The 26,591-nt window shown below is 44.5% G+C and overlaps 1 protein-coding gene across 3 annotated transcripts; it reads left to right on the forward strand.

The window, feature by feature from the left end:
* Window positions 1-250: 250 nt before the first annotated feature.
* Window positions 251-26,214, forward strand: AREL1 (apoptosis resistant E3 ubiquitin protein ligase 1). 3 transcript variants are annotated; one of them, XM_059182807.1, is made up of 19 exons: window positions 251-431; window positions 5,964-6,024; window positions 7,133-7,359; window positions 8,295-8,532; window positions 12,634-12,803; window positions 13,044-13,224; window positions 13,429-13,676; window positions 15,764-15,841; window positions 16,893-17,034; window positions 17,165-17,286; window positions 18,251-18,326; window positions 19,116-19,225; window positions 19,859-20,038; window positions 20,225-20,350; window positions 21,660-21,789; window positions 21,876-21,934; window positions 24,101-24,190; window positions 24,564-24,739; window positions 24,845-26,214. In XM_059182807.1, the coding sequence occupies exons 2-19, from the start codon at window positions 6,009-6,011 to the stop codon at window positions 24,945-24,947; spliced, it is 2,472 nt and encodes an 823-aa protein (XP_059038790.1). In that variant the 5' UTR covers window positions 251-431; window positions 5,964-6,008; the 3' UTR covers window positions 24,948-26,214. The 3 variants fall into 3 exon arrangements, with proteins under 3 accessions (XP_059038790.1, XP_059038791.1, XP_059038792.1); XM_059182808.1 differs by having other exon boundaries at window positions 13,044-13,197; XM_059182809.1 differs by having other exon boundaries at window positions 7,133-7,329.
* The last annotated feature ends 377 nt before the right edge of the window (window positions 26,215-26,591 follow it).

The following is a 26,591-nucleotide window of genomic DNA, read 5'->3' on the forward strand; positions in this document are numbered from 1 at the left end:
ACCAGGCCTTGTTTATTTTTCGGGCCCCAGAGTTTTCTCTTCCCGCCCTATCTATCTCCTCATTGTTGTTTTCTGGGCATTCTCTTTCAGAAATAAACAGCTCTTTCACTGACCCTTTTTTTCTCTGTTGATAGGATCCGAGGACGAGAGAACAGATGCATCCTTTGGTAGTCGACCGTACCCTGCCCTAGAGAGAAGTCCAGGATAATAACTTTGGGGGCTCTATTTCTCCACCCTGGAATTCATCCAGTTCATCAGCTTCTGTGACACATCCTCAATGAATGTCTGATGGACAGACGCTTTCCGTTGACCTTGCAGCAATTTTCTTTCCCGTGGAGTTTGGAGGACAAGGTGAATGGTGCCAAAAGTTGCCTGCTTCGGTGCATAGGAGTGTTCCACTTGGTTCTCAGAACATGGGCCCTCGTTTAAAGGTAAGACCATAGACTAGTTCAGATTCACTTGTTATTAGGATACAGAACATGAACTCAGTGACCAGTTCCTAAGCCTCTCCAACACAAGGGATAGCTGTTGAAGTCGCAGTTAGAATGGATCCCCCCTTCTTTCCACCTCTAGGGCCCCTCTGAGGATGAAGAAATCAATTCTCTGTTTCTGGGAAATGACTTTTTCACAATTGATCTTGATGTCTGGGTTATAATTTATTTAATTTACAAGTTAATTTAAATTATGAACTAATTACGAATCTTTAGACTCCTTAGAAAAGCAGAGAGTTTTAGAATATGTATGTTGGTCAACTTTCTAACATTCCCTTGAGACCGACACTTTCAAGTGTTCTCCCTACCCTGCCTTTTGTAGGTAATGTGAGCCAAAGCACTGTAGTGTTAAGCAACTTGCCCGGGATCTTTTCGTAAGCAAGTGATATTTCTGCATTAGATAATTGGTACTGCATTCCATTTTCCTTTATCATGCTTTATTTTTATTTCAAAAGATTTCAAAAAGGGTCATAAGCATTTATCTTTCTAATTTTAACCTCCTGGTGGGACTCTTTGCAGTAAGATTAAGTAATGTTTTTCATACTTTTACCTGTTTTTTTCATCTTTCCTCTTCCCAAATACCTCACTATCACTATGACTCCATTCTTTGTCATGATTTAGTGTTGTATGAGAGTTAGAATGTTGGGTTTCAGAGTTAGGCACAGAGTTAGGCTTGAGTCTCAGCTCTGTCACTTAGCCAGCCAGGAGGTGTTCAGCAAGTTAACTTTCCAAGCCTAGCTTTTGTGTGTGTGTTTTTTAATCTGTAAAATGAGAATAGTGGTGTTTATTTTACCATGTTGTTAGGGAAACAATTACTTAGGTTAACATATATAAGCACTTAGCACTTCCCCTATGGTAAGTGGCTCAATAAGGGTAGGGAGTGAGTATTACTTTACTACTACTGCCATTCTGCTAGCTTAGCAAATCACAGTTTGCTCAATTGTATTAGAGCAAGTCACTAGGGGCACCTGGGTGGCTCAGTGGGTTAATAAGCCTCTGCCTTCAGCTCAGGTCAGGGTCTCAGGGTCCTGGGATCGAGCCCCGCATTGGGCTCTCTGCTCGGTGGGGAGCCTGCTTACTTCTTCCCTCCCCACCCTCCTGCCTGCTGCTCTGCCTGCTTGTGATCTCTCTCTGTCAAATAAATAAATAAAATCTTAAAAAAAAAAAAAAAGAATGCCGGTTCCAGGGCGCCTGGGTGGCTCAGTGGGTTAAAGCCTCTACCTTCGACTTGGGTCATGATCTCAGGGTCCTGGGATGGAGCCGTACATGCCTCTCTGCTCAGCAGGGAGCCTGCTTCCCCCTCTCTCTCTGCCTGCCTCTCTGTCTACTTGTGATCCCTCTCTCTGTCAAATAAATGAATAAAATCTTAAAAAAAAAAAAAAAAGAGCAAGTCACTAAAGAGATGAACTTGAAAACAGAATACTCATATAGCTAAATGATGTGAATTAGTATGGCAGAGGCTTACCGTACTGCTTCTTTGTGCTTGAATGAGACTCGGGAAGAGTTCTAGAATAATTTTATGAAGAAGAAGTGAGCAGCAGAAAGTGGAGGGTGCTATAGAAACTGTTATAGAAAAATAAATGCTCAAGATAAGGAAGAGAGAACTATAAAATCAGATACCACACCATGCATGAGAACCAGTGTCTCTGGTTATAGGCATTTGGTACAGACTTACAGAACTATAATAAACTGGTAACTTGTGGTCTGAAGAGTTCATGACCCCTGGCTCAAGTGAATGTACTGCCATTTAGAGAAGTATTTAAAAACTGTATCAGAAAACAGGTCCCATCTAGAAAATTCCCGATCTTTAGGCATTCTGGATGAAGGAAGGAACAGACATTGGACTCTTATCTGTTCAGATACTTCAGGTTTATTACAATGACTATATGCAGTTATGTTGGGTGCTGTGGGGAATTTTGAAGACTAGTCTTTGCCTAATGTTATTTACCCCTCTGAAATGGAAAATAAAACAAATGTGGAACTAATGAAAGAGAACAAGTTTTATAAGATAAATAATAAAGTTATGTGGGAATTCAGAAGGGGATGGAATTTCTAAATTGAGTCCCAGGGAAGAATTCAGGGAGAGGAGACAGGATTTTCCATAGACTTTCCAGATCGGAGATTTCCCATGGATGGAGATGTGAGTGGGGAGTGGGTAGTCTAGGCAGAGAAAGTGACTTTTTTTTTTTTTTTTAAAGATTTTATTTATTTATTTGACAGAGAGAAATCACAAGTAGATGGAGAGGCAGGCAGAGAGAGAGAGAGGGAAGCAGGCTCCCTGCTGAGCAGAGAGCCCGATGCAGGACCCGATCCCAGGACCCTGAGATCATGACCTGAGCCGAAGGCAGTGAAGGTGGCTTAACCCACTGAGCCACCCAGGCGCCCCGAGAAAGTGACTTTTTACAAAGCATGGAGATGGGACATTTCGGAACTTAGATGTGAAGGTGGAAAGGACTTGAGTTGGGTAGATCGTAGGATGAACACAGGGTACTGTGGGAGACGAGGTGAAGAAAACCACTGTGGGTGGGGATGGGAGCAGAGACAACAGAGAGAGCCATGCCGGGGTCGGGAAGAGGACGCAAAATGCTAACAGAATGGAAGTGAAATCTGGCATAAAAGTGATCTGAGTGACAAAGATCAGAAGGTTTGTGACAACATTCAAGAGGAACAAGACAGGAGGAAAACAAAAAAGGAAGACAAGTTCAAAATGTGACCAGTGTAGAGATGGTTAGATACTGTTGGGGAGGTTTTTGAGAGCTACTCTAGAGAACTGGGATACTTTGTAAAGGTCCGGTCAGGGGTTAGTAATCGACAGAGCTAACTCCCTGGCCACAAGGACGTTTCCAGGAGAAGAGATGAGAGTTGTTCAGGAAAAAGTAGCAATAGGTATGCTGAGTTTTAATAATAAAGGGAATTGGAGTAGAAATGTAGACTTGACCTACTGGAAGAAGTCTGGGTGTTCTAGATCAGTGGTGACAGTTTGGCTGAGAAGTAAGTGAATGGGGAACAAATGGACAAAGACTCAGCAAGGTCAAGCTCGTTACTCCACCTTCAGGAGGATTAGGACTGTCCCCCCGGCACCTGGCACATTAGGTAGGTCCCCAGTATTTGTCGGGCAAATTATTTTAGGATGAATTTGAACTCTCCATCATAAAAATTTTTAGTCATAAAATTAGAATAGTATGAAGAACTCCCATGTAGGCAGAAACTTAAAATGCAGTAAGGGAAGCCATGCCTTTTGTAATTCTGATACATTTCCCATTGAAGAAAGTGTGGGCCAGTGGAGAGGTTCCCAGAGTCTCCTACTGGCTCCGACACAAAGGGGTAGTGGTGCTGCTACCTTTACTGATAATAAGTATCATAATAACTCACACTGACAGTTCATTGAGTGCCAGGCACTATTCTAGGCTGTTGACATGTGTTAACTCATTTCATCCTCACAGACACCCCTGCGAGGTACCTGCACATGGGCCCCATTTGACAGACAAGTAAACTGGCTGTCCCCAGAGAGATGAAATAACCTATCCATGGTCACACTGAGCGGCAGAGAATGGGTTTGAACCCAGGGAGTCCATGCCCTCATGCTCTGTATTGTCCTCTTTGCTATAACTGATTTTAGAGTCCCGGTGGTTGTGGGGCATTAGATTAAAGGAGACGGCGCCACAGAAACGACTAAACCTCAACTCTTTTTATTATAGCAAGGAGAATTCTGAAGCTGGACAGGTCACGTACTTGCAGCGTCGGAACTGGTCTGCAGGCCTTTGACTTACAGCTTGTCCACTGCCTTTCCCAGAAAAGGTCATAGTTGTCAGAGATAGGGCATTGGAATTTTCCCGGCCCTCATGAAATGTGCCATAAATCTGGCACCGCCTCCTGTTCTTCCAGGGAGTAAGAGACTTGTGACCCCAAGACCTGTAACATCAGCCACATGCACCTTATTTTCTGCTGAGTGTTAGAACTTTGCTAAGGACCAGATTGCCATGTCCAGAATGGGATTGGATAATGTTCAACTGAGGGAGTACTTCAGGCAGTTAAACTGCCAGCGTGGGTTCTACCAAGTCATCTAGGAAGTCATCTGCATCCTGGAAAGTGCAGACAGATGCTTTTTTAGAGATGAGAGCAGCTTTCAGCATAAGGTCCCAGCAGGCGAGATACTTGTTTGGGAAGGAGACTCAGTATTTGTGATCCCAAATTTGGGGTCTCTATATTGTCCCTTTATAATAGATCTGGGAGCGGCCTATATTGAGTGTGCTAATGTTTCCTCTGTGGATTTCTTTTCTAGAAGGACTTAGATGCCAGTCTAAATAGGGATTTCTATGAAACGTGTCATGGCCATTGTCAAATTAACCAACTGTCTGGATTCCATTAGGTATATTGTTGCTATCAGAGGAATTAAAGGCCATTTTCTGTCTCCCTCTTAAATTTTTCCAGTACAGTTAGCTATAAAAGTATATCTTATTTAAGAAAACAAAACAAAACCCCAAAACTTGTTTTGGTCCCTCCCAGCCCTGAGCCTAGAAATTTTCAGCTGTCTTGTCTCTAAGTAATATTCTAGTGCTGATAAAAGGTGCTGGGTTGAGCTAATGTTGATAACCTTTATATACATTGACTTGAAAAACATGAATTCACTGCACTGTAGAATGGAGGGCTTTTATGGCCAACGCTAAGGTCAGAACTCAGTGATAAAATACCATTGTCATTGTACGTTGCATTTTTCCTCGGTAATACCTTGGTGGTTCAAACAAGTAATGATGATTGAAGTCTTATTCTGGACACAAGGTTAATAACAGTGAAAATTTCCCCTCAAACTCTGGCCCCTGTTTGAGTTGTTCTGACCTTGCCAGGTATCGCTTAGGAAAAATACAGTCTCATCCTTTTATTTCTGTCCTTGGCCTTTCTGCTGCTTCCACAGGATCTGTTAATCTGAGTGGTAACAGCAGAAATGCCTTCTCTTACATTCCCAATGCTTATAATTGGGATGACCTGTGGTTCACTTTAATTATGTAATGCCAACATGATGATGATAATACTTGCTTTTAAAAAATCTACATTTGATATAACTATTTCCACTCAGATGAATTACTTCCAGAAGGCAAATAGAAGGGGAAAGTGATTCCATTACCCTCTTTGCTTGTGTTAATTAGCACTACTTTGCATGGAGGAGGGAAACTGTCTTGGGGCCCTGGATTTAAGAAGATGAAAGTCATGTTATTGCATGTTGTAATTAGCACTAAAGCAAGTGGCTGTTTGTGGTATTCCTAGGGTGGTCATAGATTGGAAGTCTTTAGAAGGAGGGATGCAGTCACTGTTTTGCTGCAATTAGTCATAGGGCACCTGTCAGGCTAGAGAGAGGGAGAGGACTGGGAGAGTAAGGCTCGAGCGAGTCAACTCAAGCCATATGTTCTTTGTCTCTCGCTGAGATGGCTGTAAGGAGGAGCTGGAGAAAAAAACTAAACAGGTTTTCTTTTGCAGCTGCAGCTGTGATCCTCGGCTGTCTGTCGGCATTGAAGGGACCTGATGTTTTACGTTATTGGTATGTTATGGAAAGAGCTCTCTCTTATCTTTTTGTTAGGGTTGCTACATCCGTTTTGCCTCCCTGTCTATCCCCTTTCCTCTTGAAAATAGAAATAATTCTCCTAGTGCCAGAATGTACCTTCCTAGAGCTGGCAGTGGAATTCATTCATTTGGGAAATATTTATTGAGTAATTCTGGCCCGTGCCAGATGCTGTTTCCGGTCGAGTCAAAGTCGAATAAGGCAAAAATCTGCCTTCAAGAAGTTCGTAACATGAATGGGGAGATGGTCAAGGGGGAGAAGAGCTATAATAAGTGAATGTGTAGGAGTTTGAGGGAGCCCAGAAGAGGGAACCCCTAATGCAGATGAGGATCGGGGAGGGGTTTTGTCAAGTGGACTAGAGAGGGGGAGACTTTGAAATGGAGGGAATAGAATTCACACCCTTTCTAGGACTCTTGTGAGGGCCTAGCCCATGCACGAAGGTGGGGGGTGGGCATTGTATGTATCCCACAGTATAGAGCCAGGGTTGGCAGACTTCTTCTGTAAAAGGCCAAGGAGTAAGTATTTTGGCTTCCCAGGCCAGACAGACTCTATCTCAACTACTGAATTCTGTCAGTTTAAGGCAAAAGCAGCCTAGACAAAATGTAAGTCAGTAGATGGACCAGTGTTCTAATAGAACTTTATTTACAAAAATAGGCAGTGGATGGGATTTGGCCCATAATTTCCAACCCCTGGTATAGAAGTTCCTCTCTTTGGGGCACCAGGGTGGCTCCGTCACTTAAGCATCTGACTCTTGGTTTCGACTCAGGGTCAGAGGATCAAGCCCTGGGTTGGGCTCTGCGCTCAGTACGGGGTCTGCTTGAGATTCTCTCTCCCTTTCCCTCGCCCCTCCCCCTGCTTGCACACACTCTCTAAATAGATAGATAGACAGATCAATAGATGATAGAGAGATATCCTAGAAGTTCTTGTCTTCACCCTCAGAGGTAGTGACCCAGTACAGTGTTTCTTTGGAAGTCTTGTTCTCTCAGCCTGACTTCTTCTAATTTTTGAGAGGTGACTGGCCTTTTCTACAGTGAGGAGCTATAATGTGTAACTGACAGGTGGTATGTGTGTTCTCTCTTTCACACAGGTGGAATCACAGTGTCTGTGGTTGCATTCTTCTTCACAATTAAGTTCCTCTTTGAGCTTGCCGCACGCGTAGTCAGCTTCCTCCAGAATGAGGACCGTGAGCGCAGAGGGGACCGGACTATTTATGACTACGTGCGGGGAAATTACCTGGATCCCCGGTCTTGCAAAGTCTCCTGGGATTGGAAGGACCCCTATGAGGTGGGCCACAGCATGGCCTTCCGAGTGCATGTAAGGGAATGTTTCTGTCTCCATACCCATCGGGTTTTCTGAATCACTTGCTTTCCAGAGCCCCATTCAGTCTGTTGGTAGTGCTGGCCTGGAATGTTAACATGTTTCCTTGTTTTTCAGCCATTCCCAGGGACTTAGTAGTTGTTCCTATCTGGAAGGGTCATGAATTTCTCAATCATTTTGGTTTAGTAGGTACCAACTTTGAAGATGTATAAAGTTTAATGTTACTTTTTCAAAAGAAGAAAAATGTCACCAGAAAGAATAGGTGTTACAGATTGGGGGTTGGCAGACTATGGCCTGAGGGGCCAAATCAGGCCCACCTCTTGTGTCTGTAAATATGGTTTTATTAGAACATAGCCACACCCATCTCTCTTCCTGTATTGCCTGTGGCTGCTTTTATACTTGAGTAGTTAACCACAGCTGAGTTGAGTGGCTGTGTGTGACCCACAAAGCCAAAATATCTACCCTCTGGCCCTTTATAGAAAAGTTTGCCTGCCTGCTTCACCCCTCCACCAGCCCTGCCTGGTGCTTTAGTCACTCAGTGCCCGTGGTACCCACTGACTTACCTTCACTTCTGGGTGGTCCACAGTGATTAATATAATATAGTATAATATAATATAATATAATATAATATAATATAATATAAGGGGCTGGGTGTAAGAGGGGGCAGCATTTGTGGTTCAGAAATGTCAAGCTAAAATGGATTCAGCAGTGTATTTTATCCCTGTCTCCTGAGCAAGTTAAGAATTTGTTCCTGATTTAATGTTTTCTCTGAGGTGTGCTGTTTCTCTCTGCGTCTGTGAGCAGGACTGTAGGAACAGTGGGTGCTGGGATTTGCCAGCTGCCTCCTCCCTGCCCACACTCTCTCAAATCAGGTGGGGAACAGTTGTCTCCACCTGCTCACTAATCGGCGCCCCCTCGTCTCCCCACCACAGTTATTCTACAAGAACGGACAGCCTTTCCCGGCACATCGGCCTGTGGGACTGAGAGTTCACATCTCTCATGTCGAGCTGGCCATGGAAATTCCAGTCACCCAGGAAGTCCTGCAGGAGCCCAGTTCCAACGTGGTCAAGGTGGCCTTCACTGTGCGCAGGGCGGGGCGTTACGAGATCTCGGTGAAGCTTGGTGGATTAAACGTGGCCTACAGTCCCTACTATAAGATTTTTCAGCCTGGTATGTTCTCTCTTTCCTCCCTTTCTCCATCCCTTCCTTCCTGTATTTTTCTTTCTCGCTTTTTAAAAATACACCTTTATTAAGATTTAGTTCACAGGCCATATCACCCTTCCAATTGAAATATACAGTTAAATGGTTTTTAAGGTTCTGAGTTGGGCGCCTGGGTGGCTCAGTGGATTAAAGCCTCTGCCTTCGTCTCAGGTCATGATCCCAGGGTGCTGGGATCGAGCCCCGCATCGGGCTCTCTGCTCGGCAAGGAACCTGCTTCCTCCTCTCTCTCTGCCTGCCTCTCTGCCTACTTGTGATCTCTGTCTGTCAAATAAATAAATAAAATCTTTAAAAATAATAATAAAATAAAATTCTGAGTTGTGCCACTGGCACTTGGGTCACTTTTAGAGCATTTTCATCAGCCCCAAAAGAAATCTGGTACCCGTTAACAGTCACTCCCCGTTTCCCCCAAACTTCGCCATCTCTAAGTGACCATTTATCCATTCTAGATGTGCCTACTCCAGACATTTTGTATAAGTGTAGTCATAAAATATATGACCTTCTGTGACTGCCACTTTGACTTAGCATAATGCTTTGAAGGTTTATTCAGTGCTATAGCATGAATCAGCATTTCCTTCCTTTTTATTGCTAAAAGACATTTTGTTGTGTGGATAGACCACCTTTTATTTATCCGTTCACCAGCTGACGGACGTTTGGGTTGTTTTCACTTCTGGCTGCTGTGACTACTTCTGCTGTGAGCATTTGTGCCCAAGTTCTCGTGTGGACATATGGTTTTCTTTCTCTAGGAGTGGAATTGCTGGATCATCAGCCTAGTAAATTCTTAAGGGGTAAGGGTGCCAGAATAGACAAAAGGTAAATTCTTCTGATTTTTGAAATCTTTTCAAGTAAAAAGCCCTTGGCCGGAACTCTGCCCTTACTGCCCATATGTGTTTTCCTTCTCATGGCAGAGTGCCTGAGCTGCTGATATATAAGAATTGAGACCTCTCTCTTTTTTCCCCCACTCGTATCCTTTATGCCAGATCATAGATGCTCACCAACTTTGAAGCCTAAAGGTGCAATCTCTGACTTCTGACCCCGTCATAGATCGTAGATGCTCACTGACTTTGAAGCCTAAAGGTGCAGTCTCTGACTTCTGACCCCGTAGCTGATGTGGTCAGGGTGTTGACCATCCTGTGTGCTCTGTGTGCCCTACCTTGGCTTCATTTAGGGGGTGTCATTAAGTACTGGCCAGCTTGGTATCCACAGAAACGAGAGGCCTTTGGGAGCGTTTTGGAGTGAAATGACAAGAAGAGGAACCTTAAGAAGATTTGTGGGTCTTTGCTTGACTGGTCCTTAGTTTTCTTTCTCTTATAACAGTGGAAGGCTGTGGACAAGGTGGCTCCCAAGCCACGCCCCTCCATGCAGCCCCTCCTTTCCCTCAGTGACTCGCTCACAGACTTCTTTCCACAGGAATTAGCCTCACCCCACCTCCTTGCCACCAGTGGAGAACAGTTCATATCCTCACAGTATGTCTCAGGCTTTTATTTTTAAATTAAATTTAAATTCTTCACTTTGAGATAATTGTAGATTCTCCAGCAGTTTAAAAAAATAACACAGAGGGAGCTGGTATACCCTTGACCCAGTTTCCCCCAGTGGTTGTGAGATCTTGCAAAACTAAAGTACAGTGTCACAGGCAGGCTATTGACATTGAGGCAATCACGGTAGGAAGCATTTCCATCACCACAAGGATCCTTATGCTGCCCCTTTATACACATTTTCCCTCCCCCACCTACCTACTTCTTAACCCGTGGCAGCCCACGATTCTCTTCTCCCTTTCTATAATTTTGTCATTTTAAGAATGTTACATAAATGGAATTATATTGGGTGCCTGGGTGGGTCAGTTTTTTAGGTGTCTGCCTTTGGCTTAGTTCGTGATCCCAGGGTCCCGAGACCTGTGTCGGGCTCCCTGCTCAGCAGGGAGCCTGCTTCTCCCTCTTTTTCTGCAGCCCCCCACCCTGCTTGTGTGTTCTCGCTCTCTCTCAAATAAATAAAATCTTTAATAAATAGAATTATATTTCACTTGGCCTAATTCCCTGGAGATTCAGCCAAGTTGTTGAGTGTACCAGTAGTTGGTTCCTTTTTATTTTTGAGTAGTATTCCATAATGTGAATGTACCCTGGCTTGTTTAACCATCACAGTTGAAGGACATCTGGGTTGTTTTCAGATTGGGGCTGTTGTGAATAAATCTATGAGAATTCATGCACAGGTTTCTGTGTGAATATATGTTGTCAGTCATTTCTTTGGTGTAAATGCCCAGCAGCATAATGGCTGGGTCATATGGTAGTTAAACACTTAGTATTTTTTTTTAAGGGTTTTCTTTATTTATTTGTCAGAGAGGGAGCACAAGCAGGGGCAGCTTCAGGCAGAGGAAGAAGCAGGCTCCCTGCTGAGCAAGGAGCCAGGTGTGGGAATGATCCCAGGACCTTGGTTTTAAGACCTGAGCCAGAGGCAGATGCTTAACTGACAGAGTCACCCAGCGCCCCTGTTCTTTCAATCTTTAGCTTTTCTTTTTATCCCTTTCACATAGTCTTTCACAAAGCAAAAGTTAATTCTTTTTTTAAATTTTTTTTTTTTTTTTTTTTTTTTTTTTTTAAATTTGACAGAGATCACAGGTAAGCAGAGAGGCAGGCAGAGAGAGAGGAAGGAAAGCAGGCTCCTTGCTGAGCAGAGAGCCCGATTCGAGGTTCGATCCTGGGATCATGACCAGAGCTGAAGGCAGAGGCTTTAACCCACTGAGCCACCCAGGCGCCCCGCAAAAGTTAATTCTGATGAAGCCAGTTTATTAATTTTTTCTTCTAAGGATCATGCTTAGGTATCTGAGAACTCTTTGACTAGTTCTAGATCTCAAAGATTTCCTCCTGTTGGTTTTTTTTTTTTTTTTTCCTTGAAGTTTTATGTTTCCTATTTAAGGCTTTGAACCATTTTTAGTTCATTTTTGTATAGTGTCAAGGTTTTTTTCTTCTTTTTTTTCTTACAGATGTCTAGTTATTCCAGCACCATTTGTTGAAAAGATCATCTTTCCCCTATTACATTGTCCTTTTTTTGTGCTTTTGTTAAAGATTGGTTAGGCAGGGGCCCCTGGGTGGTTCAGTCATTAAGCCTCTACCTTCAGCTCAGGTCATGATCCCAGGGTCCTGGGATTAAGCCCCGCATCCGGCTCCCTGCTCAGCGGGAAGCCTGCTTCAACCTTTCCCACTCCCCCTGCCTGTATTCCCTCTCTCTCTATCTCTCTCTGTGTGTCAAATAAATAAAATCTTAAAAAAAAAAAAAAAAAAGATTGGTTAGGCATATTTGCAGGGGTCTATTTCTGGGTCCTCTGTTCTATTCCATTGATCTCTGGGTCCCTCCATCAATACTACAGAATCTGGATTACTATGGCTATACAGTAAATCCTGAAATTGGGTAAACTTTTTCAGGATTGTTTTTGGCTACTGCAGAATCTTTCTCTTTCCATACAAAAGAGAACACTATTTTCTATATCTACCAACACTCTCACTGAGATTTCCACAAGAATGGTGTTAAACCTGCATATTATTTGGGGAGGATTGACATCATTACAATGCTGAATCTTCCAGTTCAAAAACATGGTAACCTCTGACTTTATTCGGACCTCTTCATTTTTTTCATTCACATTTTGTAGTTTTCAACATAGGAGTCTTGTACTTTTGTCCTTGGATTTGCACCCAAGTATTTCAGGGGTTTTTGTTTGTTTGTTTGTTTCTTTGTTTTGTGGTTTTTTTAAGCACTTATTTCTGAGGCCTGCCTCACTTGTAGGTTCCCAGTGGGACTGTGGGCACTATGGAACTCTCAGTTTTATTTCCTCTGAGTCCTTTTCTCATTTTGTGTAGCACCGCAGTGGTTGGAAATTTGTGAAAATGAGTCCCCCAGTTCATTTGAGTGTGTTTCTTTTTCTGTCTTTTTCTTGACCTCTTAATGGTGGTGTTTATCCCTAGGAATTAGGTGGGGCCCAGCTCTCTGGGACTCACTGATTGAAAAGATCTTTGTGGTCAGAAAAGTCCCCCTCTAAGGATTAGATTCCGTTGTCTGTTCCAGGAATGGTGGTTCCTTCCAAGACCAAAATAGTGTGCCATTTTTCTACTCTGGTGTTGACCTGCGGACAGCCACACACCCTTCAAATAGTGCCCCGAGATGAGTACGACAACCCTACCAACAATTCCGCATCCTTGAGGGACGAGCACAATTACAGTGTGTCCATTCATGAGGTAAGCAGCTTCCCTTCCTCCTCTTTCTCCTTCCCTGCCATTCTCACTCTTTCTCATTCACTTGCTCTCATCTCCGCCCTGACTTCTGTGCTCTCCTTCCGTCATCTGACAATGCCCATCTCATGATAATTAAGAGACCTTAGATCGGCTCGCAGACAGGAAAGTTCTTTGTCAAGAGTAAATTGCCGTGCAGTAGGGAAAATTCTCAATGTTCAGTGATGCTTTGTTTCCCTCCTCCAGCTCGGTCCTCAAGAAGAAGAGAGCACTGGTGTCTTCTTTGAGAAGTCAGTGACCTCCAACAGGCAGACCTGCCAGGTGTTCTTGCGACTTACCCTGCATTCTCGCGGCTGCTTCCATGCCTGCATTTCATACCAAAATCAGCCAATCAACAATGGTGAATTTGACATTATTGTCCTGAGTGGTGAGTTGAAAGAAAAGCTGTGATTTAGCCCCGTTCCCAGACCACTTGTTCTTTGTGCGTCTGCATTCTCCTGCCCAGCCTCACACACATTTGCTATTTGAGCCGAACTTGGCTCAGAGTCCTATGGACTAAAGGTCTAGTGATAGGTCATTTCTTTTCTCCCCCGTGTCCTACTTTAAAACCTTATTCCTTGTTATACTTCAGAGAATGAGAAGAATATTGTTGAACGCAATGTGTCCACCTCCGGAGTGAGCATTTACTTTGAGGCTTATCTTTATAATGCTACCAACTGTACCGGCACACCCTGGCACCTTCCGCCCATGCACACGAGCTCCTCCCAGCGCCGGCCTTCCACAGCCGTGGAGGAGGAGGAGGAGGACTCACCCTCTGAGTGCCAGACCCCCGAGAAGGTGAAGAAACCGAAGAAGGTGTACTGCTATGTGTCACCAAAGGTTGGCCGTCCCGTTCTTTTTTTTTTTTAGAGTTTATTTATTTGAGAGAGAGCATGAGAGAGAAGGCACAAGAGGGAGGCAGAAGGAGAAGGAGAGGCAGGCTCCCCACTGAACAGGGAGCCTGACGCAGGGCTGGATCCCAGGACCCTGGGATCATGACCCTAGTCGAAGGCAGATACCTAACTGACTGAGCCACCCAGGCAGCCCTGGACCTCCTGTTCTTGTCTCAAAACCCTCCTCCCTGAACCTGCATGTAACTGGCCTTTGATTAAAAAAAAAAAAAAAAAAAAAACCACGAAGCGTTAGTGTGAGAATTAGGGTGAGATCCTTGACTTGTAGGGTTTCTGGGACACTAAGAGAGGCTACTTAAGGTTGAGCAGAAGATTGTGCCCCCCCCCTTTTTTTTTTTAAGATTTTATTTATTTATTTTAGAGAGGGAGCGAGAGACGTGAGAAGCAGAAGGACAAGCAGCCTCCCCACTGAGCCGAGAGCCCGATGTGGGGCTTGATCCCAGGACGCTGGGATCATGACCTGAGCTGACTGAGCCCCCCCCCCCCCCCCAGCACCCCTGTGCCCCCTCTTTTGTTGCACCTGTTTGGCTTGGACTAGGTAGAAACTCTGTCCAGAGATTCTGTGTACCTTGGTGCTTTAGAGCACCAGGCGCATTCTTCCCTTTGCTTGCTCCTGGGAAGATTTTTCAAGGCATGGCTCTTAGAATTTTAAAGAAAGCAGCTTTTGACCATTAAAAATTTTTCACTGGTAAAAAAAGTTACTGTTGGCCCCTTATGCTGTTTTGAAACAGCTTGATCTTTCATTCTGTGCTTTGTGAAACCACAGTAAATGCATGTTACTATCAGGCAACAAGATCAGAATAGAGAAATTTTGGCAGAGGCACGGAGGTGAGCTTCCCAAGGCCCCTGAGCTAAGAGGCACTTTGTGTTAGGAATTTTCTTTTTAACATTTGTATTTTGCTTAGTCATTCAGATCTCAGAAAAAAGAGCTCTTGAAACATCCTGTGACAGCTCTTTCCTCTCATAACCAAAACAAGAGTTCTGATTTTGTTCTACTTCAAGCTTTTCTATGTGTCCTTTATCATTTAAAAATCTAGCCCTACTCTGGACTAGGGGAATGGGAATGAGGGCCAGGGTGAGGTACAGATGAAGCGAGATTGACCATTGACTGTGAAGCGACAGCTGTTAAGGCTGATGATGGGTTCGTTGTACCATTTTCTCTCCTTCAGTATGTGTTGGAAATTTTCTTCATGAAGAGTTGGGTTTTTTTTAAATCAAGAAAAAGTCTGATCTGTACATTTAGAGAACAGTTTTTTTTTTTAGATTAAAGTTAAAGCTCTCTTTTTCTTTTTTTATAACAGTATAAAGAGACCCTTTATGAAGTTTTTTGTTTTAAAATCACACCACCACCTTCACACACACCCCTGTTCCCCACCTGCTCCCCATCCCCGGCAGATCCTTGGTTCCATTCTAGTAGGGTGAAGCAGTGGGTATAGGCCACTGGTATCCCCCGTCCATTGAGGAGATCTGAGTAGCACCCAGCTGAACACAGGGAGATTTTGATCATTTCTAGGTGAAAATGATCAAAGGGAAACCCTGATCTCAGACATTTGGACATGGTAGTAAAACTTGAGTATTGAGATTAAGAAGTGTATCTGTATGAAATTGCCTTGTCAGAGTAACATATTTGATTTGCCTATTTTTTTTGAAGATTTTATTTATTTATTTGACAGAGATCACAAGTAGGCAGAGAGGCAGGCAGAGAGAGAGGGAGAAGCAGGCTCCCCACTGAGCAGAGAGCCCGATGTGGGGCTCGATCTCGGGACCCTGGGATCATGACCTGAGCTGAGAGCAGAGGCTTAACCCACTGAGCCACCCAGGCGCCCCTGATTTGCCTATTTTAAGATAGAATTGATGTTACTGATTTGGTGTTAGTACTAAAAAATTATCCTTTTTGTCCGTAGAGGGAAAAGATTATGAGGAATGGAGGTAGGGACTCTGATTTTTTAATTACAATACCCAAATAGACCATTTCTAGTTCTCTTTCACTTCCTTTTCTGTATTTTTGTCCTCCAGCAATTTTCAGTGAAGGAGTTCTACCTGAAAATCATTCCCTGGCGCCTTTATACCTTCCGAGTGTGCCCAGGAACAAAAGTAAGTTGAACCTTACATCTGCTTCATGCTGAGTAGACTTCAACCCTGGAATGTTTCTGCCTTTTCTTTTTTCCTAGAAGGGCTTTTGGTGTTTCTTGAAGTTCTTATCATGCACACAGGATTCATTGCTAAATAAAGAAAGGGTTGTTTTCTCCTCACAACCTGGCATGAAGAATATAGAAGTTCTAGAAGGGCACATGCCTACAGAAATAGGAATTAGTAGCAAGTCAGAATTCTTCAACAGTTATCTTTTGCCACTGAGACTAAGTTAATGGAGATGGTGCTGGCAGTTCTGGCCCAGGCTTGGTTTCCCAGTGTGCTGAAGTTAACTCTTTCGGAATGAGCATTCTCATATATTAAAAAAATTTGTTTTAACTTCTCTGAGCTTTTGGAATCTGAAGGTGAATTGCTTTTCCTCCAGCCAGTCTGTCCAACCTCATCAGGTAGTCATTTGTATCTTATATATATCTTTTTTTAAAAGATTTTATTTATTTGAAAGAGAGAGCATGGGAGAGAGAAAGAGAAAGAAAGAGAGTACGAGCAAGGGGAGGGGCAGAAGGAGAAGCAGGCTCCCCACTGAGGAGGGAACCCAACATGGGGCTCGATCCCAGGATCCTGGGATCATGACCTGAGCCAAGACAGACATTTAACTGACTGAGCCACTCAGGTGCCCCTTTATCTTACATATCTTTACTACCTTCATCCTCCTTCGGTTTTACGTTAGGAGAGCTGTCCTGTTGCCTATGATCCTCACTAACTCCACTAACTGGAGTTAGTGACTCTACTAGTAGTAACTGTAGTAACGAGTAACTAACTAGTAGTAACTAGTAGTAACCAGTAACTCTGTAACCGAAATAATTTTAAGTATTTCGGATCATAGAGTACTTGACATGAAAAACAAGGTGATATACTCCTAGGAAATACTGGCTTAGAGGAGACATACTTAATTTGTTTATGGGTTGGTACTGAAGGTTAGGAATATGGAAAGTTTTTGCTGGATTTGAGGGTTTTATAGGTTAATGCCTTCTTTTTTTTTTTTTTCCTTCATTAGTTTTCGTACCTTGGCCCCGACCCTGTTCATAAGCTGCTCACACTGGTGGTAGATGATGGCATTCAACCACCTGTGGAGCTCAGCTGTAAGGAGAGGAACATTCTAGCAGCCACTTTCATCCGCTCCCTCCATAAGAATATAGGTAAGATTGGACAGGGGTTCTGACAGGAAAGGCAGGAGCCCCAGCCACCTGGGTGTCTGAAGATGTGGGGTGGACTGCACAGATGTCTTGTAATGAGGCTGTCATCATGATGGATCTTTTCGCTCCTCAGGAGGCTCTGAGACCTTTCAGGACAAGGTGAACTTCTTCCAGCGAGAGCTTCGGCAGGTACATATGAAAAGACCACATTCCAAAGTCACCCTGAAGGTCAGCAGACACACCTTGCTGGAATCGGTGGGTAAAGTTTCATTTCCACTGTCAGTGGTCAGGGTTTTGCAACTAGAAATCTCTCCAGTGTTGGGTTATATCCCCCAGGTCATCTTTTATGAACCCCAAATTTCTCTTTAAACGTATCTATTAAAGACTGCTCTTCTCTGTGTCTGATTATACTAAGTTTGGGGTGGGTTTGTTCAAGACATATTACCGAGGAGAGAGACTAGTTGACACATTGGCTTTACAGTCTGTACTAAACTAGTTCCTGCACCGTCTCTTGGAACCTCTCTGTGGGGAAGGGAGAAGCAGTTGTCACAGAGGAGCATTCTTGTTCTTGCATCCCTGGAAGAGAAGAGCTCTTGCTGGGTTAATAGGAAATGATTTCTGTTGTCACCCTGGTCTGATGGAAAAGGAACACCTGATGTCTGTCTGTCTCCACTGCACAGACACTGGCTTGGTTCTTGCATTCCTCAAGAATGAGAAGGCTTGGTCCCTGTCCAGAAAGTGTTTGTGATGTTTGGCTCTGGTAGGTGTGACTGGAAACCCCTTTTCTCAGCCACATTCTCTGTGTGGCATGGCTCCCTGTCTGAACGCAGCCCTGTGAATAGAGAGTTCCAGTGGACACTGCACTTGACTGAAAACCAGGGCTCCTTGGTTCTCTTGCTGACAGCTTACTTTGACTCCTTTTATTTCTTTATGTAAGAGTTTTTTCATTAATAAAATGAACATTAAAAAAAAAAACCCACTTCAACAACAAAGCAATGGTGTATAGATGAATTAAATTGTTTTTTGAAATCTTAAATTTCTTCTGGAGATATGTGTATTTAAAATATGAAATGATATGATTAAAGTTTATGAATACTGCGTCTCCTCCAAGTACTAATGGTTTAAAGGGACAGTGGCAATGTTCTGGTGTTTTTGTCTTTCACATCCAAGAGATGCCTGCCAGTCTTTTGACACTTCCCTTCCCTTCCCTGCTTTTCAGTCTCTGAAAGCCACTCGGAATTTCTCCATCTCAGATTGGAGCAAGAACTTTGAAGTGGTTTTTCAAGATGAAGAAGGTCAGTTTTAAAAGTTCGTGTTGATTTTCTTTAACTCTCTTCCCCACCTCTCCCCTCCTCCTCACCCATTCTCCACAAATCACAAAAATACCCTCCCCTACCTGCACCCCTGCCCCTGCCCCTGCCCCAGCTTATTTTTCCCAAGGAAAAAGAAGTCATGAATTGAAACAGAAAAGTTGGTGTTTCTAGGTATTTGGAGCTTGTAGAGCACAGACACATGGACTGGGACGGCAAGCTCTAAGAGTCTGTACTGGAAGGGAAAGTAACCTTTGTAGAAGAGAAATGTCCATTTCCTGGGACCTGTGTTCTCCTGTGTTTCCATACTGGGGGGGCATTAACCTAGTGAGTAGAATATCTTGAATCCTGTAATCCTACAGAAAGGGGTGGGATTTTTTTTTAAAAGATTAAAAAAAGGCTCCTTAGTTTAGGTGGCTTGGACTGGGGAGACACGATGTAGTGGAAGAGAAGGAAAGTGGAGAGTGTCAAGCGATGAATGAATGAACACAAGCAGTAAGAAGTGGTAGGTCAGAGTCGCCTTTTTTTTTTTTTTTTTCTTTAAGATTGATTTATTTAGAGAGAGAGCATGCGTGTGCCAGCCGGGGGAAGGACAGAAAGGAGGGAGAGAGAGAGAGAACGTCCCAAGCAGACTCCCTGCTGAGCTCAGAGCCCAGTTCAAAGCTCGATCTCATGACCCTGAGATCATGACCTGAACTGAAATGAAGAGTTGGACGCTTAACCAACTGAGGCCACCCAAGTACCCCCATGTTTTATTTTTATTATACTTTTCAGCTCTGGACTGGGGAGGGCCTCGCCGGGAATGGTTTGAACTAATCTGCAAAGCACTGTTCGATACCACCAATCAGCTCTTCACCAGATTCAGTGACAACAACCAAGCATTAGTGAGTCCGTGACTTCCCCTGTGGGTGGGCGGAAGATGTTAGTTGTGTTGTACTGGAAACTCTCAGAAGGATTTGAGGTCATGAAACTGTCCTGGGAATTTGGAAACCTGTGTCTTGTTCTAAGTGAATCCAAATTAGATCGGCTCCCTCCTCTTTACCTTTTATTATTTCTTCTGTAAAATAAGAGAAAATGCGGATAGGTGAGTATTTGGCTAAAACATAGTGCGATGCCTATCTTCTTAGAATGATTAGGCCACTTTCTCAGACCATACCTCAAGCCATTGAATTCCGTACTAGATCTTTGACTAGGTAGAGGTAGCCGGAGTGGAGAAATAGACTTCGTTTGAAATAAGTTCTGGTTTAGGGGGAAGGCATCACATCATTCGCTGGCTAACTTCCATACTCAGCCAGGGACCGCAAACTTAATGTAAGATTTTACCCCTTACTCGAAGTCCCTCTTTGCCTTCCATCTTCTAGGCACTCTAAATTACTCATGGTAGCTACCAACTAGCTAATGCCATTTAGATGATTCTTTGATTCTAACACTGAAATTCCTGCTCCCTTGTGAAAAGAGTTGGTGAACTAAGCTTGAAGAAAAATGGCCCAGAGCCTTTTAATCTCTTCCTTTGACAGGTCCACCCCAACCCTAATCGCCCTGCTCATCTACGCTTGAAGATGTATGAGTTTGCAGGGCGGCTGGTAGGCAAGTGTCTCTATGAGTCCTCTCTAGGCGGAGCCTATAAGCAACTGGTCCGAGCTCGCTTCACCCGCTCTTTTTTGGCCCAAATCATAGGACTACGTATGCATTATAAGGTAAAATCTTAGTATGCATGTTTTGTTTTGTTTTTTTTAACCAAGGCCTCTGGCTGTTAATTCTGGAATCCCTCCACTCTGAGCTCATTATTCTTAAGGTTGAAGGGGTAAGTGTTTCTAAACAGTTGCAGATTTCATTTCTGGGAAAGAGTAGTTATGTTCTGTTCTGTCTTTCTGTCTTCTCAGTATTTTGAAACAGATGACCCAGAATTCTACAAATCTAAGGTTTGCTTCATCCTCAACAATGACATGAGTGAGATGGAGCTGGTCTTTGCAGAAGAGAAATATAACAAATCAGGCCAATTGGAGAAGGTGAGAAAGAGAACCAGAGCCCGTGGGTCCCATGGTTCCCAGTCTCCTCTAGAGCAGGGCTACCTACTGGAGCTTTCTACAGTGATGGAAATGTTGTCTCTCTGTGTTGCCTTTGAACACCCAAAATGTGCCTGGTTATTTACCAAGTAACTGAAGTTTTCACGTGAGGCTAGTGACAACCATATCAGGACATTGCATCCCACACGTGATGATCTTGGCCTGTATGATGGCACAAAAGACACACCATTTCTACTTTCCAGTATAAAAAGAACTGAGTGAAAATCAGGTGTCACTGCACAAGCAGCTTTGGAGGGGACGGAACTTTGTTTTTCTCAACTTCAATGGTCGTGATATAGTTAACTCCTATTTTAACACTGTGCTTATATATTTTTTGGCTTTTTTACTAGAAAATTACTGGCTGAAAACATTTCTATTTTAATTTAATTTAAACATTTTTTTTAAATTAAAAAAATTTGGGGAGGCCCAAAACATGTCTGATGCAAATTTGGTTCTGTTTCTGTTTTGGGGTTATATAGTATCAGATGATTATGATGACTGTAAAGTTGCAGTATTATTACCACTGAAAGTAAAGTAGCAACGACTAAAAAATTGTGAGCACTGATACTATTGGTACTGATAATCACATGGCCTCTGGGAACACATTGGGAGATGAAAGGAACAGTGATTCCCATCTTAGAATTTCTGAAATCTTTTTTTATAAAGATTTTATTTATTTATTTGAGAGAGAAAGAATGAGAGAGAGTGAGCATGAGAGGGGGAAGGTCAGGGGAGAAGCAGACTCCCTGCTGAGCAGGCAGCCCAGTGCAGGACTCGATCCCAGGACTCCAGAATCAAGACCCGAGCTGAAGGAGATGCTTAACCAACTGAGCCACCCAGGCGCCCAGAGTTCCTGAAATCTAAAAAGACTTCTTCACTACTTACCTGGCCTTATTTATTCTCAGATAAGTTGGTGCAGGGGTCTAAGAGACAAGGTCACAAGGGGCTTAATTCTGGATCATTAGAGCTGTTAGAATGTTGCTGATAAGGAACCATGACATCTTCTGTTGCATCACCACAATTTGACCTGGTCAGAGAAGACTCATTCCAATACCCTGGTAGCCAGTGGACTAGGCCACAGTGGTAAGATGCTGAAGCTTAGTGTCTGTATAAAACCAGATGTGTTGAGAGGGGGAATGTGCTTCAGAAACTCATGAGTGAGGCTGGGTTCACAGGACGTACCGGGCGGGTGTCATCGGATCGTCTCCCATCCACAGCTTCCCCCCTCCTCTGTCCTTTCCTTTTCTTTCAGGTTGTAGAACTCATGACAGGTGGAGCTCAAACCCCAGTCACAAATGCAAATAAAATCTTCTATTTAAATTTATTGGCCCAATATCGACTGGCCAGTCAAGTGAAAGAGGAGGTAGAACACTTCCTAAAAGGTGAGAGCCCGTCTACTCTTGGCCTTGAGAAAAAAACCCTGTATCCGTGGTATGGGTATGGCTTTAACTCTGCCACTTTGTTTCAGGCCTGAATGAGTTGGTCCCTGAAAACCTTTTGGCTATATTTGATGAAAATGAGCTTGAGGTAAGTGGTTCCAATTACAGGACCTCCCCCACCCCCAACCCATTCTTGACAAGGTATGTGAGTGTGCCCGAAGGAACCAGCTCGTTACACCTCCTGTTGTGAGATGCGGTGGGAAGTCCTTCGTGCAGGAGTTGGTTTCTCTTTTGTCACTCTTCCATGCATTGCTCCTTTCTCCAACTTCCAGAACATTAGAATGTGAGCATTAGAAACCAAATAACTAATTATTTTTGAAGAGTAATAATTAATAGTCATTTATTCATCCAGTATTACTGATACTCATTGAAGAGTAAAGAACATTGGTATTGTGTACAGTCCATGTAAATCCTGTGACATTTAAAGTTGATTTAGGGGAATAATAGAATTTATTTTTTCAGGGTCTATTTATCAAGTATCTCTTATAAGACAGGGACGTTTGAAGCACCAGGGAGCCAGTAATGAATAGGTCAGAGTCCCTGCCCTCATAGAGCTTTGTTCCAGGGAAGGAGACAAACCAAAAGATGTGATATATTTCAAAGTTTCAGGCTACGACACTATACTGTCAATATATTCTTATCGCAGATCCTGTAACAACTACAAAATGGACCTAGGATGGTGAATACCATTCTATGATTATCAAAATAGAAGTTGTGGGCAAAAAGTAAAATCAGGAAGTCATTGATCTGTTGCGCACAAATGGTACGAGGCAAGTTATTGGTTCCGACTTGCCACAGCCTTTATGAGAAGTGTGCTTTGCAGACTGGTTCCTCTAAGGAGATTCTTCCTCAAAGAAAATAAAACAGAACAGTCATTTCAGATGGTCTTATACAGTGTTTATTCTTATTAACGGAACAAGCCTCAAGAACAAGAATCAAAGTCCTGTGTGATTTTCTTCACATGTGTACCTTCAGACATGAAATTCAAGCAAAATGAATGTTCCATCTCTTACTCAGCCTCACGTTTCCACTAGACCTGTCACCTAGTGCTGGTGTTTTCCGGGCTGAGGAACAGCTACTGGTGTATTTTGGTTTATTATGAAGCATAACCTTCGTGACGATTTGTTAAAGTGAGGAAGAAGGATGGACACGGTCTCTTAGAATTGTTCCATACCCCATACCCCACTCTTACTCATTAGCTTATGGTTCTTTTTGAAGGAGCCAAAGCTCCTCAGGCTTAAATTTGGACTTTTCTTGTCTCTTGGTGAGGACATATCATTCTTTAGAGCTGTTGAACGAGCATTCGCAGTTGGCTATGTCACATTCTGGATCCAGAACCAAATTAGGACATCAGCAAGAGGTTCAGGCCTCTGATAGTATTCATTTCTCATTTTTTGGTGTACTTTTTAATTCATCTGATCAAGTAGAGGCAGGGCTGAAGGGAAGTTGGTGAAAGTTCAAGCCACAAAAGAAGGATGGATGCTGGGAAACAGGAAGGGCCATCTGACAAATTCAGAAATGGAGCTGGGGATTTTCATCAAAGGGGAGGGGCCTGCCTTTTTTTCCTGGTATTCCCAGGCCGTGTATAGAGCAGACTCAGTAAATACTTGGTTCTCTTTCTGTCTTTTGTTTCAGTTCAGAATAATCTACAGCAGTAGTTCTTTTGTTTGGTTTTTTTTTTTTTTTTTTTTTTTAAGAATTATTTATTTATTTTAGAGAAAAAGTGTGCATGGGCAAGGGGACGGGGCAGTGGGGGAGAGAGAGAGAGAGAGAGAAGCAGACTTCCCACTGAGCACAGAGCCTGACACGGGGTCTGATCCTAAGACCCTGGGGTCATGACCTGAGCCGAAATCAAGAATTGGACGCTTAACCGACTGAGCCACCCAGGCACCCAATCAAAGCAGTAGCTCTTAGTTAGAGGTACGCACTGGTAACAGGAAACTTTCTCAAAGTACACAAGTTTCTAACCCATTCCTAGAGATTTTGATTCAGTGGGTATGAGGTAAGGGCACGGGCATCTGCATGTTTTTTTTTTTTTTTTTGAAGCTGGGCGATTTTTACCACATTGGTTGGAACCATTGGCCTGTTACAATTGATTTTCCTAAAGCAGAGTACTGGCATTATGATCTCACTTTATGGTGCTTTTCCTGGTGTTTCCTTTATTCCATGTTTTGCATGTTAACATAAGTAGTTTTGACCTTATATTGGGTGTTTGTCCCCGACTGTCCTAGTAACACCCAACTGTCCTCTCCAGCTGCTGATGTGTGGGACTGGGGACATCAGTGTGTCTGACTTCAAAGCCCATGCAGTGGTTGTTGGCGGCTCATGGCATTTCCGAGAAAAGGTAAGTGGGCTAAACTTCTTTTCCCTGGATTTGTGCCACTTTGCCAGGAAAAACTTTCAGAAGAAAATTGCCAAGGAGTCAGATAGGCAGACACATCATTTGGGGAGAAAATGGTCCACAAGGAAAAGACAGGTGGTTGTCCAAACAGAAGGGAGCCCTGGTCCCTAAGGGCTGCTCCAGCTGCCACAGGAGCGGTACATTAGAAAGGTGAAGAAACAGAACCAACCAGTCAGAGGCCGCCCTGCATTCCTGGAGTTGTCGACTCTCCCCGTGGCTACTTGTGTCCCCCACTTCCGGCTTTCCTCCTCGTCCCCCAGAGTCCAGTGCTAGGCTGCACACTGAGCGTGACCCCACCTTGTGCTCTCCCTGCCAGGTCATGAGGTGGTTCTGGACCGTGGTGTCCAGTCTGACCCAGGAGGAGTTGGCTCGGCTGCTACAGTTCACCACGGGCTCCTCTCAGCTGCCACCCGGAGGTTTTGCCGCCCTCTGTCCCTCGTTCCAGATTATTGCCGCTCCCACCCACAGCACGCTCCCGACTGCACACACGTGGTAGGTCCCACGCCGCCCAGGGCACCCTCTGGAGGGGGAGGCTCAGCCAGCCCTGGCCAGTGTTTCTGGCGCGTGAGTTCATCACTTCTCCCCTTGCTCTTCCAGTTTCAACCAGCTGTGCCTCCCCACGTATGACTCGTATGAAGAGGTTCACAGGATGCTGCAGCTGGCCATCAGTGAGGGCTGCGAGGGCTTTGGCATGCTCTGACCACTCCCCAGCCACGTGCCCCCGGCCCCCGTGCTTCCTGGAGCACCTGGGTGCGCGTAACACCGTGAGAACCACCGATCCCAACACCTCTCCATCGGCCAGAAGCTGCTGCATGCTACCCGGTGTCTGGAGGACTTGCTCACCTCCCCCCAGCCCCGGGTCGCTCCCTCGCCACCCCCTCTGCATCCCCGCCCCCTCCACTTCGCCACGCCCCGGCCCCCAAGCCACTTCGGCAGGGGCCCATGGAGTCTATGCTGCTCTCTCCTGAGGAGAGGACCATGCTGCTGTCACTTCAGTTGGTTCTCAGAAGATCTCCGGACCGGGAGCTGCTTCAGGAGCCACGGGAGATTAAACAAAGGGCTCAGCTTTCTTAGAAGGCTGGGGTCCACCTTCCTCAGGCTCCTGTGCCCATGGCCCATACCAGTCCCTCTGCGGCCCTCACTGCTTGCCCTGCGGGGACGTGAGTCCCTCCTGGGCACGGGGCGATCGCCTCTCTCACCAGAAGCCGGGAGGAGTGCAGATGGCAAATGGCCCACGTGCACAGTCTTCACATTTTTGTCCCTCTGCACCATAGCAGGCTCAGGCCGTGGCACTGGACTACCTCTGAGGGGCGACTGATGGCACAAAAGGATCTTTTTCTGTGATGTTAAAACTGGAAAAGGAACTTTTTCCCTGAAGGCATTTCTGGAAATGATCATTAATCCATAAAGAACTCTCTAAGCTTTTTCTTGAGTTTGAGCCAGTGAGAAAAACAGACCCAAGAATGTGAAAGATAGCTGGGGCATAGCTTCCAGTGCTGAAAATGATTTTCCTTTAGGGCATGTCTAGGCCTATGGCCGGCTTGAAGACTACTGATGTTTGTCCCTGAGTTTGTTCTGTACACAGAGGTGTGGCTGGGCCTGGCCGCTTACCTCGAACTTCTGCAGCCTGCTAAGAGCTAGGGATTCTTTAGCTTTCTATGGAAGAAAATTTTTGTAACAAGGGTTTGGGAGCAGTAAGAATAGCATGCTAACAATCCCTGGCTCTCTTTGCTTGGTATTCTCTGGCAGCACTGAAGCAAGGAAAAAGGAACCAATGGTCAAGTGCTCGGTCACAGGTCCGTGGGGTCAGGGACTGGGAACATGCAGAGAGAAGCTGTGTCCGACGACAAACACCCAGCTTCCCACTAACTTCCTTCTGTGTCTAAGTTGCCAGCAGGAGCCCTGGTGGAGGGAGGACGATCTCGTAGATTCACTGTGACATGGTGATTGACGAGAACCCGCAGCAGGCCCTTTTCATGACCATTTGAATGCAGACATTTTCAAGACTCAAAATCTCATCAACTTCCCAAATATCTGTTTTTAAGAAGGCTTTGCTACAAGCTACCATTCTCAACGGGGCATTCAACTCTGAGAATACTACAAGCCATCTTTACTGCCAAAACCAGCAAGCCTGCAGAGTCCAGAGGTGAGGCGGGACCTATGGCCATGCCTCGGCCTCCTGGAAGCCTGTCTGAGCCCTCCTGTTCCCAGGGATCATGAGGAACCAGCCCTCCTGAGCTGCTCCCATCACGGCCTGACCTCACTCCTTCGCAGTTGTCATTTGTCCTTCTTGGCGTGGGTGCTGACGTCACTCATTCTTGGGGTCCAGGATCCAGCATCAGGG

Source organism: Mustela lutreola, chromosome 7, assembly GCF_030435805.1.
Source record: "Mustela lutreola isolate mMusLut2 chromosome 7, mMusLut2.pri, whole genome shotgun sequence".
NCBI classification, from domain to species: domain Eukaryota; kingdom Metazoa; phylum Chordata; class Mammalia; order Carnivora; family Mustelidae; genus Mustela; species Mustela lutreola.